General features: G+C 35.2%; 2 protein-coding genes across 3 annotated transcripts; one reads left to right on the top strand and one right to left on the bottom strand.

Annotated features, from left to right (window-relative positions):
* Positions 1-81: 81 nt before the first annotated feature.
* rpp30 (ribonuclease P/MRP 30 subunit) lies at positions 82-4,455 on the top strand. 2 transcript variants are annotated; one of them, XM_034025184.3, is made up of 11 exons: positions 87-508; positions 953-1,008; positions 1,513-1,569; positions 1,868-1,942; positions 2,032-2,103; positions 2,316-2,405; positions 2,857-2,973; positions 3,226-3,255; positions 3,543-3,580; positions 4,023-4,102; positions 4,213-4,455. In XM_034025184.3, the coding sequence occupies exons 1-11, from the start codon at positions 427-429 to the stop codon at positions 4,320-4,322; spliced, it is 807 nt and encodes a 268-aa protein (XP_033881075.1). In that variant the 5' UTR covers positions 87-426; the 3' UTR covers positions 4,323-4,455. The 2 variants fall into 2 exon arrangements, with proteins under 2 accessions (XP_033881076.3, XP_033881075.1); XM_034025185.3 differs by lacking the exon at positions 3,543-3,580 and having other exon boundaries at positions 82-508; positions 4,016-4,102.
* Positions 4,456-4,740: 285 nt separating this feature from the next.
* On the bottom strand, positions 4,741-10,059 carry LOC117415175 (ankyrin repeat domain-containing protein 1-like). Its single transcript, XM_034025183.3, has 9 exons — positions 9,970-10,059; positions 8,413-8,583; positions 8,131-8,259; positions 7,602-7,709; positions 7,399-7,497; positions 6,904-7,002; positions 6,660-6,758; positions 6,249-6,347; positions 4,741-5,749 (listed from the first exon to the last, which is right to left on the bottom strand). The coding sequence occupies exons 1-9, from the start codon at positions 9,994-9,996 to the stop codon at positions 5,651-5,653; spliced, it is 930 nt and encodes a 309-aa protein (XP_033881074.2). The 5' UTR covers positions 9,997-10,059; the 3' UTR covers positions 4,741-5,650.
* Between the last annotated feature and the right edge of the window lie 1,434 nt (positions 10,060-11,493).

Genomic DNA, 11,493 nt, shown 5'->3' with positions numbered 1-11,493 from the left:
GAGAATACAGACAGGCGACAAATACGCCTTTTAATGCCAACATAAACATATGTCTGTTGTAAGTATGTAATACTGTTGAATAATAACTGATTTAATTACAAAAATTAAACATTACTAAATATAGTTCAATAAATGAAAACCGTCACAGTTCGTGGTGTATTGTGGGAATTGTAGTTAGATAAGGAAATCAAATCAGACAGTTTTTAATTTTTTATTATAATCAGGAATACAATTTTGAAAATTCTTGACATGAAATGTATGGGCACAACTAATCCTGGGCTCTAATGTGCAGTATTTGTTCGGTATGTGTTCAGCGGTGTCAGTGAACTAGGTGGTTAAATCTGGACTACATTCCCCAGTATACCTTGAATTGATTGTGAGGCGATCTTATCGCCCTCTCAACTTGTCCTGTCGCAGTGATCCAGCATGGCTCTGTTCGGAGATTTGAACATTGTCAATACAACAGATAAGAGAAAGCTTAAGAATGTTATCGAAACAGCTGCTCATCGTGAGTACTCTTCGTAATAATAATAATAACTAGCACTGTTTTTTTTTTGCTTAACTGTTTTGTTTCTTATATAAGTACCGGTAACTGTGATCCTGGTTAGAATGCTGCGAGTAGTACTGTCTGTAGTCGTAGTCTATTTTGCTATTGGAATTATATATATATATATATAATTTTTCACATGTTTTTACATACTTGTGTTCTTTCTACTGTCTGCAGGAATACAATGAATAACGTATGTTGCTGTAGCAGGTAGAACAGCTTGAGCATGCCTGTTCAGTTTAGTACTACTAGTCAAGTCGAAGGCTTGTTCTAGAGGAGAATTGTACAATGAATTAAGAGAATGCAAATAAACAAAAAAAAGACATGTTTGAGTGAGTGTTCGTAAAGGGTCAATTCAGGAAAAGTGATATGCAACTATTATGGACGATTTCTTTTTTTTTCCAGTTGGATATTCAACAGTTGCTATTAACCATGTAGTTAACCTCCAAGAAAAGAAACAGGTAACATGTCTTTGTATATCGATTTTATAAAGTGTACTAATACAGTTAAACCTATATACTTTATTATATACTGTGGCAGGGCAAACGTAAATAAATGTAAGGTTTGCCCTGCCGACAATCACAGCTATGACTATTCCCCAATTAGGTAATTGAGTGCTAATTAGAGACTTGTATAAAATGTATAAAAGGAAGGAGAAATCCTGGGGGTGGCAGCAGCAGCTTAGTAGTGAAGGTGAATGCCAGTCCTACGTTTGCTTGTTTTGTTTAAATCTTATTTTGGCCCTCGTGCCTGTTTTTATTTCTTCCTGTGTGTTTTTGTGTTTTAAACATGCGCAACAGCGTTTGAACTGCATCTTCTGTCGCTGAGTCTTTAATTACTGCTGGTAACATCTTGGGCCACAGCACTAGCCTGTCACATATGCCCATAGAACAATTCTGAAAAAAAACAAATGTGCATAACATTACCCTGGTCAAATATCCTAAAATGAAATTTTGGTTTTACAGGAAATTGGCAAACCTACTTGTGTGGCAGAACTTTTCACCTCTCCTCCCACTGTACAGGTATTACATTTTCAAACTAAGTTCACTAGGTTATTACATATTTACTTGTATTCACTATAATTAAACCTCAACGTCTTATGCCAATAAACACATATTTGTTGTTTTTTTAAGTTTGATATCTAAGACTTTAGTCTGCATTTGTATTAAGATATTACAGTTTTAAGCAGTGCCATTCACATTTAAAACAATAAGTAAAGGAAATGGTGACCATATATTTAACAGGGTGCCCTATATTTCACAGTTATAATGCTTGCCAATATAAATGTTCCTGCTAAAAGTACATACATTATTTTTGCAGGGGAAATCAAAGCCAATTAAAATAATCACCAGACTGACTGTGGTGGTTTCTGAAGCATCACATTGCAATGAATTAGTAAGTAAGAGTTTTGACTTGTAACAGATAACTGTATTTGCATTAGTAAAACATCTTTAATGTTCTATTTCCTTTTTCCCCCCCCCCAGAGAACAACGTCCCCTCGTACCAGGTTATATGACCTTGTGGCTGTGCATCCCAAAACAGAGAAGCTATTTCATGTTAGTATGTTTGCTTCTAGGAATTAGCTTTAAGCACAACATGTGCTTGAATAATGCTTTATTTGCTGTGTATTTACCCATCCGCCTGCCAAGTGCGTCTTGATACCAAATAGAATTGCCTGCAACATAATTTACTGAATCATTTTATATAGCCTATAGTCCTTTCAAGATGTAGATGAACACTTATCCTGTGCTTTTTTATTTTTCAACAGACCGCTTGTATGACATTAGATGTGGACATAATTGAAATTATTATGACAGAAAAGCAACAGTTTCATTTCAGACGACCCCCGGTGAATGTGGTAAGTATTTGCATAGTAATAAAATATGTAAATAATCATTGCTAACACTTGTGTCAACAATGACATAATGTTAAGTGGCTGTACTAAACAATGCGATGGCAAAAACACTTGCAGTCCTGTAATGATAAACTGCACATTTTCTACATTCACCAGGTGTTTTGTTTGTTTTTGTCCAACCTCTGATATATTTTTGTGCAATTCAGTACATAAACATCCCATTTGTTTTAAATGCTTTCTCAATTCTCAAACTATGCCCATTTAATAAGAATTAAGTTGATAAAACAAGCTTTAACAGTAAAAAGAACTAACAGATTAGTGTGTGCATGCCATCAATTGTATTTTTATTTATGTAAATAAAGGTTATTTTTTGTGTTTTAACCTGTATCATGTTTTACTGATTATGTTTTCACTTTATATTTCTTGTTTTAAGACCTGTTTTGTTGTTTTCCAGGCAATTGACAGAGGAATTGTCTTTGAACTTGTTTATAGTCCTGCCATTAAAGATTCTACAATGAGAAGATATACTATTTCAAATTCACTCAGTCTGATGAATATAGGTAAAGGGAAGGTATGTTATTTCATTTTTTTTTTTTTTTAAAGCACAATTTTTGTAAATGTCCATGTCCATTTTTTCCTCCCACTTGAAAAATTCAGAATATTCTAGTATTTATTTATATAGTATAGTAGCAGTTATAAATTAATCTTAAATAAGTGTTAAATGCTCTTGCCTTAGAATAGATGGAGACATCTGCTTGCAATTCATGTATAAAAATATATGAATATTACCAGGAACATAATACCATTTGTTTGTTTTTTACAGAATATTATTATATCAAGTGGAGCAGAAAAGGTAAGTGTGGTCTGCATCGAGATGTCCATTTAAGCAACTTTAGGATGGAACCAGTTTGAAATTGTTTATGATATACAGTTACAGTTTTGTTTTTATTTAGACTACCAAATTATGCAACAGTAACCGTTTGTAATGTGTTTGCAATATATCTTCTATCCTACACTGTTATATACTTTACTATGTACACACACCCTAAATATATAATCTATATATCTCCCACATATGGACTATTTCTAATATGAAGTTGATCTAGAAGAATGATCTGTGACCTATTTGTATGTTCACAGCCTTTAGAATTAAGAGGACCTTATGACATCGCTAACCTGTATCCTTGCAGTGTTTATTTATTTATTTATTTCTAAAGACATGTGTTTTATAAAACTTGGTGTAGACAGTTCCTAAATGAGCAATAACCTTGGTTTGAGTAAAACATTAGAAGGATTCTTGCACATAGATTGGTCATACATTTTATTAAAGATAGTAATTTATTTTTACAAAAAGGTACCATTGGTTGTTGTACTGTCCATGAGGTTTGAAATCATTGCAGTTGGTTCTTTTTTCAAATACTGAATTCATTTTTTATTTGATACATATGTTTTGTCTGTATTAATGTACTTCGTTCTACTTGCTTGCCATACACATGTAATCCTGGCTAATTGACCCCAGGTCTGCTTTAAAGTGCTGTACATATGTAAGTTGTATTGCTATTTGATTTGCTAAAGTTTAAGTTAATAAATTGTATTGGTGATCCTTAATGAAGTTTGCAGAGGGTTACTGTTTGGCTTGTCGGAAGGGGATGCCAAAGCAGCAATCTCAACCAACTGCAGAAAAGCTCTTCTGCATGGAGGTAAACACTTTTCTCTGATAAGCCATTTATAATTCAAATATTGAACTGTAAAATAAGGGAGCAATGCATTAGTTTGTTTGCATGCATTTACTGTATTGCTCTATACATAGAAACGAGGAAGACTGCACAGGGTGTGGTGCACACCATGAAGAAAACTGAAGTCCCTGAAGATAAGGAGGAGGCCCCAGCCTCAAAAAGGGCAAGAACTGAAGATCCTTAAGTAAAAATTGATGTCCCATCAAAGTTTGGGTTGTGTTTGAAAAATTGGCTTTCTAAGCATATTGATTTTTTTATTATTATTATTTTCATATTACTGTTATAAAATCTTACTTGTTTTTATATCTCCCAGTCTCTGGTTGCAGTGCATGTCCTGTCCTAATGCTGTGCAATTGATTCAGTATGTAGCAGACGCATAGTAGAGTTATTTATCGGTTGTGTACAGACACACGCACTGAAACTAGAAACTTCCATGGGCAAGAATGATCTGAAATCGAATATATATATATATATATGTATGCTGTACATATTAAAAATCACTTCTAAAACATTTTTTTTGTAACCAAACTTTCCTGTGATTTTTTTATTTTTTTTGGAAGTGCTAGTGTGTGTTGCTGTGTAAAAGAATAGAATGCAATAAATAATAGAATAATAATGCAATGCATTTTTATTGTACATACAGTAGCTAAAACAATAGTTAAATATTTGCAAAATGTACATATATACTTTACATTAAGAAGTATTACAAGAACAGTTTTACAGTAAGTGCATTACAATCCAAGGCCTCAGGTACTGACTGTATGGCCTCATAAACTTGTTTGATCTTTTTCCCCCCAACAGCTACTCAGTCCTTCACTACATTCTCTGTCAGTTTAAATTCAACAGTCTCTTGTATAATGTGGATCTGACTCTAACTAATTACATCACACTTCACAGGCTTCTGTACACTGGTCTTCCAAGTAGTACTTATATATTATTAGTGTGCTGCAATAAAAATCCTAAAAATGTTACTGATACTCCTGAAGAGAATTATGTTTACTAAAATACTGAAAATAGTTTGTTGCATCATCAGTTCTACATGTAACTGAATTAGATGTGCTGCTTCTTAAATTTCCTCAACTTTAAAAGGGGTATTGAATGTACTTTTGTCAGATCACATTAACCCAATAGGCATTTCCTTCAAATAAAATCTTAGTATTTCTTTCGAAGATACTTATCATCAACTTTCTTGTAGTTTACTGGATCACCTCTGCTGATTCCTTTGATTGCTACCAGCCAAATCAGTTCATTAAAATATATCCTGCTTTCAACATAATGAACAACTAATCATTAAAAATAAAAAAAATATTTGCTGATCTTCCCCTGGTCTTGCCATTAAATAACAAAATAAATAAATAACAAATATTACAGTTTAAACGTCAGAGCTAAATAAGTTAAAACGTTTCAGCATAGCGTGTTTGCTGAATGCAAGTTCATGACATGCTTTCTTCACAAAGTTGTACAACAACTGTAGTTAATTGTTGGTTGGCATTGTTACGTCTTCAAGATGCTTTAATTTGGGGGCTTGCCTGGCTCTTCCACAAAGCTACTCAAGATGTTTTTTGCTCCACTCTGCCACTGAAGTACACTCTCCATTGGGGACTTCCCATCCTGTACAATAAAATAAGTATTTGTAAAAATATGCAATGTCTTACAAGGTTCTTGCTGTTTGTGGCTGTGCATATTACCACCCCTTTTTAAATGGAGCACTACCATTAACTCCAGGGACTAAAGTTTGCCAAATAAAATGACTACATTATAAGATATTTATTGCAATCAAGAATCTGCATGCAAAATGCAACACCCCGCCACACTACATACTATTCACTTGTATGTAAGAGATGTATCTCACTTAATTCATGCGGCCATTAATACATGTTTTATATTGTATTGATTCTGGGCTTTGAAGTACGCTCATTTAAACATGAGTCTTGCATGCTTGTGATTGCCCAAATGAATGACTTGGACTGATGGTGTTTGTTAGGAAGACGAGACAAAATTAAGCATTTTAACAGAAGAAATTAAGAAGACGATTGAGTTGTACTATGAAAAATCCTGCTTGGAAAATGATGATCATTAAGAACAAAACAATCACATGTTTTATACTTACAGAATTCTTCGTGGTCACGTTTGCTCCATACATAAGCAAAAGCCTGATGACTTTGAAACGGTTCAACCTCACAGCATCATGCAAGGAAGTGTCTCCTTCCTGAAAGCAAACAGAAATCATTCTGAATTATTTTCCCTTTGTGCAGCCAACAGTCAATTGTATGTAATCAGTCAGCATGTTGTATCTCACAAGCAACAGATGTAAGGATTAGGGATATCTTCGTGATAGCTGTTTGCTGTTTTATTACTTCCTCCTATTCGCAAGGTTGGAAGTGCATTATACCACTAGGTGGCACACTATTCCCTACTGGCTTTTTTTAAAATTACAGCACTGTAAACTCAGGCAGGCATGGAAATGTGTCTAATGTTGATAGTGGTGAATTGCGCTGTATATTGGATATGATGTCCTTACCAGGTCTTTTGCATTGATATCTGCTCCACAAGCAATGAGATGTTCAGCACATTCATAATGTCCAGTCCTGACAGCCACATGTAAAGGAGTACTACGCAACTGTTGGGATAAAAAAAAATACACAACTTTATATATATATATATATATATATATATATATATATATATATATATATATATATATATTAGATCAAGCAGCAGATCTGAAGACAGAACTCTGATAGAACAGCAGCCAGGCATCATACCTTGTCTCTTGCATTGAAATTTCCCCCTTTGTTCAATAACAGCTCCAAAACAGGAAGGGATCCACCACGACACACCCAGTGGACAGCAGTGGAATGAAGCTATCAACAAATATAATAGAAGACAGTTTATAAACAAGTCAGTCGATCTCAACAATACATTATACAAGTACTATATTAAAAGTTCTACAATTAAAGGGCTTTTATCATTTTAACATAATGGAGATGCTAAACTCATTAAAGGGACTGTGCCTATTCAGAATGCAGAACCTTTATTATTAAAAAAAAAAAAAAAAAAAACGCAGTAGTTTACCATGGTAAGATAGCCCTTTTCCCAATCTCATGTACCGTAATTTCACCAGGCTTTACTATATATTGATTTTATCACAGTATACAACAGGGAATTTTTATAAGGGTGGTACAATTTATACTGAGTCTTTAAAAGGTAATAGAAATCTCCTACAAATACTCCAGATGATAAAAATCAGGGAAACATACCTTATCTTTGTTTTCAATCAAAGCCCCAGCTTCGAGTAATTTATTCACAATTTCCATATGACCTCCTGAGCATGCTCTGTGCAGCGCTGTCCTTTGAAACTACAAGGGGGAAATTGTCTTAGTAATGTAAAGTAGGTATTAATGTTTTATTGCTAAAAATAGTAACTATGCATAATGCATACAGTTTTGTTTTGAAAGCTTACCTGATCACAAGCATTGGGATCACCACCATCCGCAAGGTACTTCTCAATCACAGGTAATTTATTCTCCACTGCAGCTTTCAAGAATGTGGTGACATCCACTACCTCGGGCTGAAAAATGACAAGCAGACATACATTTTAGTTTACGTCTACAGTTAGTTTTATATCTGTGAATCTACACTTGATTTTATATCTGTGAATTTCTTACTATGTGTGTTCTATGTAATTATATATTGTTCATGTTTAGACCACTATTTGCCATGCTTGCTAACGATTCCTGTTTCTGAAGGATCCAGATTTTTTGAAGTGAGGTGGGGAAGCATTGAGGTCACGGCACTATGCTTCACCACAGTGCAATATTACTCAGTTTTAAACAAATTATCATTTATTTACCCTAGCTTAGAAGATTAATTCTTCCTTTTATCATGTTAACAATGACTAATTAATATGACACATGATGCATTGCACATTAATTCATATTTACCCTTCCCCAACATTGATTCATCAACACCTTTTCTAAAATGAAACTTACTATAACTTCTGGCTCTGGTTCCTTTTTTGCAGCTGGTACTCTCTTCACTCTCTTCCTCTTCTTCAGATTCACAATGCTTTGAAGATCATCCAGAGTATCAAGCTTAGACTTCGGTTCGACTTTTCTAACCTACAAGGAGAGAATTATTACTTGATTTTTAAGAATGAATTTTTCAAGTTTCAATATTCTTTAAAAAAAATCTTGCTTTTTCCTATGAGCTGCTGCTTTGTAGTTACTCCACAACCGCTGGCATACAGATGTATACAGTAAATGCTTGTTTACCGTTGCTTCTTTCTGGTTGTTCTCATTTTGGAAGTTCAGTTTTAAAGGTAGGTCCTCGTTGTGTGATTTCAGATCATCATGCTTCTCTTTGGTAACTGCAGATTCATATTCTCCTCCTCTGAACTTCTCCTGTTCTCCATTCTCTTTGTCCTCACACTTTTTGCCACTAACCTACAACAGGAATCAAAAATCAGTTAATCTGTGTCCTTCAGACATACACAGTCTGAAATGCAGACCTTTTCAAGTTCTTCAGTCAGAACGTTTATATCACTAGCCTATAGCTCCTCAGATAGGAATATGTTGAGGAGTTCTACCTCACATAATAATCAAATTACACACCAATACCTCTACCTTTTTCACAGGTTGCCAAACATGTTTATTTAGCAACTAAGCGGTTATGAGATCCTTGATATCTCTTTTATTATTTTTGAGGGTCCAAAGACCCTATAATAAATCATTACACTCCACTGTAATCTGTCACATTCAAAGCATTTTTTTCATGTTGATTTATAAAATGTAAAGGTTTTGCCAGCTGGGCTAACTGTATAGAACAATGAGATGCTGACTGTTTTGAGCAGGGATAGCAACTTTGTCCCTGGAGGGCCATTTCATTCTATATTTAATAGATACAATTAAAATGATTAAGTACCCTAGGACATTTAGGGACTGTAAGGGTCAATTTTGCCTAATCTGGTGTAGAGGGAGAAAGATGAATTTTAAAGATGAATTTTTAAAGATTAAAAATAATACTGCGTGTATGAATTCCTTTTATGTACGCCAGGGTATTGACATCTTTAGTAGAGGATTGGGTGTATCAGGCTCAGCTAGAAATCCACTGTCTGACCTTTGCCAACCAGTTTGACCTCTGTGTTTTATAGTGATTGTAAAATTAGGTAGACACTGGACTTCTCGACTGTGAAATCAGTGTTGCATCCCTGAGCTCTGACATCTAAACAGTAGAAAGTAGAGTAGAAAAAAAATAACCTATTTTATTTTTTAAACATCTAAACCTTAAAAATCCAACCTTGTCAGAAAATCTATGATTATGTAATCATTCTGCTGAGCTTAATTGTTAAATTAAAGCAAGATGGATTACTACTACCATCATCAAACATATTATTATACAAAAATTGTGGTATGTTCCTTAAAAAGGTTTCCCATAGTAAAATCATAGCAAAATGTGATAAGGCATAGTAAAAACATAATGAAGTATAGGCAAGCACTGTAAAGCCCAGAGAGGAATGGTAAACCATGGTAGGCTATAGTAAATGTATAGTATAATAACCATAGGAAAACTGCAAAATGACTGCAAAAACACCATGGTAAACTTTTATAAGGGATATTCAGACTATGAATCCTAATAACTTTGTCACAAACTGTACAGTGTAACTATGTAAACATGCTTTGTCCACTCCAGTGAGCATAAACAAAAGAACCATACATTAATACCAAAACTATTACATTCTTAATGTACAAAAGTATATCCCCCAATACTGGTTGTAGGGTTGCTAATATTAACGAGGAACAGTACGATAATAAAATCAGTCTTAGACCTACCAGCTCTTCCACTCTTAACATCACCATGTTTGCAAAGGTCTGTAGTATCCTTAGTTAGTGCTGAACTCCCCAGGTGGCAATTTCAAATCTACTGAGACCCATCAGGCCATGGTGGCTTATATATACAGACGACTCCTACAGAATTAGGTCATGTTCCAACCCGGGAAGGACCCACCCCCAATTACCGACATAGGTGTCCTGTCATTCTTGGCATGCTGTCAGGCACTATCTGATGTCACATAAAAATGGGCCTTCCTGCTTGTATGAATCAAGGTGAAACTGGAGACTTGGTGCCAATAGTCGTGACTACACAGTCCAGCAATGCCGACCCTCCTACCTCATGCTTACCAGAACAGCTGCCCGTCAGCTTTTGCACATGGACCACATGACTGTTCAGAGGGAAGCAGGAAGAGGTATATGAACGATGAGTAAAGTATGAGACAAACTTGCAGCATCAGTTACGCTATTAATAATAGAGTACTTGGTGGACATCTGCTTCTGTCAGTGATCTATTTATAAGGAGCATCTTTCCAGCTCTTGCTGACTGTATTCTATATTAGTGTGTTTGTTTATTTCTTTTAATGGCTTTCTGTCTTCACCTTGTTTCCATCAGTACCGATAGCAAGCATTTATTTTTAATAATGTCTGTGATTAGTCACATGCGTTGCTACACAGAACGTGTATGAATAGCATGAGCTGTTACTGACATATCTTTGCTGTCATATTGGCATATAAAAACTAGTATTACATCATTAGGAGTTATTCATAGAACCCTTTTCATATAAAAAAGTAAAGATGCCCATGATGTGGAGCTCAATATTGATGCCTAATAGGGTATAGTATAGTTATTGGTGATGTGGCAGGGCTGAGGCCCTCCATGTGTAAGTAGTGTATTTTGTTTGTTTTTCTTTTTGTTTAAAAAAAAAAAAAAAAAAAAAGTATGTACTATATGTGGCAGGGGTGGAGTTGTAATCCACTGCCTGATAAAACAGGTGCGGAATGTAGCCAGGTGTTGATTGAGTTATTGATGATCAATTAACCGTGGCCACTTGCTATAAAAGAGGATCTGGAAAGCCAGTTCCTTTGTCCTCTAGAAGCTGTGTGTGTGTGTGTGTGTGTGTGTGTGTGTGTGTGTGTGTGTGTGTGTGTGTGTGTGTGTGTGTGTGTGTGTGTGTGTGTGTGTGTGTGTGTGTGTGTGTGTGTGTGTGTGAGTGTGTGAGTGTGTGAGTGTGAGAGTGTGAGTGAGACCAGGGTGAGCGAACCAAGTACGTGACCACTGTGTGTGGATCCAGGGTTATAAGTGCTACACTTAGAACAGCAATTGGTTTAGGGTTTTTAAATCCCATACAGCTTAATTGAGGGTGTGTCAGGGAGAAGGTTCCTATAGTGGGACCTCCCTTTTAATGGGAGCAGCGCTGAGTCAACGGTGTGGCAATCTTATTTTTTAGCTGCTTCTTACCCACTGTTTTGTTTTTGCATTTTTGTATTTCTTTTGTTTACACTTGTGTGTGTGTGTGTGTGTCC

The sequence above is a fragment of the Acipenser ruthenus genome, chromosome 7 (assembly GCF_902713425.1).
Source record: "Acipenser ruthenus chromosome 7, fAciRut3.2 maternal haplotype, whole genome shotgun sequence".
NCBI lineage: Eukaryota > Metazoa > Chordata > Actinopteri > Acipenseriformes > Acipenseridae > Acipenser > Acipenser ruthenus.
Note: the sequence above shows the minus strand (reverse complement) of the source record. Positions and strands in the feature narration are given on the sequence as shown.

Bases quoted from the DNA above. Each gene is read 5' to 3' on its own strand.
- LOC117415175 (XM_034025183.3), bottom strand. From the start codon at position 9,996: ATGGTGATGTTAAGAGTGGAAGAGCTG. The intron at 7,003-7,398 runs GTATGTTTCCCT...ATTTGTTGATAG, and splicing joins TGATTGAAAACAAAGATAAG to CTTCATTCCACTGCTGTCCA. The intron at 5,750-6,248 runs GTAAGTATAAAA...TTTATTGTACAG, and splicing joins ACGTGACCACGAAGAATTCT to GATGGGAAGTCCCCAATGGA.
- rpp30 (XM_034025184.3), top strand. From the start codon at position 427: ATGGCTCTGTTCGGAGATTTGAACATTGTCAATACAACAGATAAGAGA. The intron at 1,570-1,867 runs GTATTACATTTT...TTATTTTTGCAG, and splicing joins CCTCTCCTCCCACTGTACAG to GGGAAATCAAAGCCAATTAA. The intron at 3,256-3,542 runs GTAAGTGTGGTC...GTATGTTCACAG, and splicing joins TATCAAGTGGAGCAGAAAAG to CCTTTAGAATTAAGAGGACC.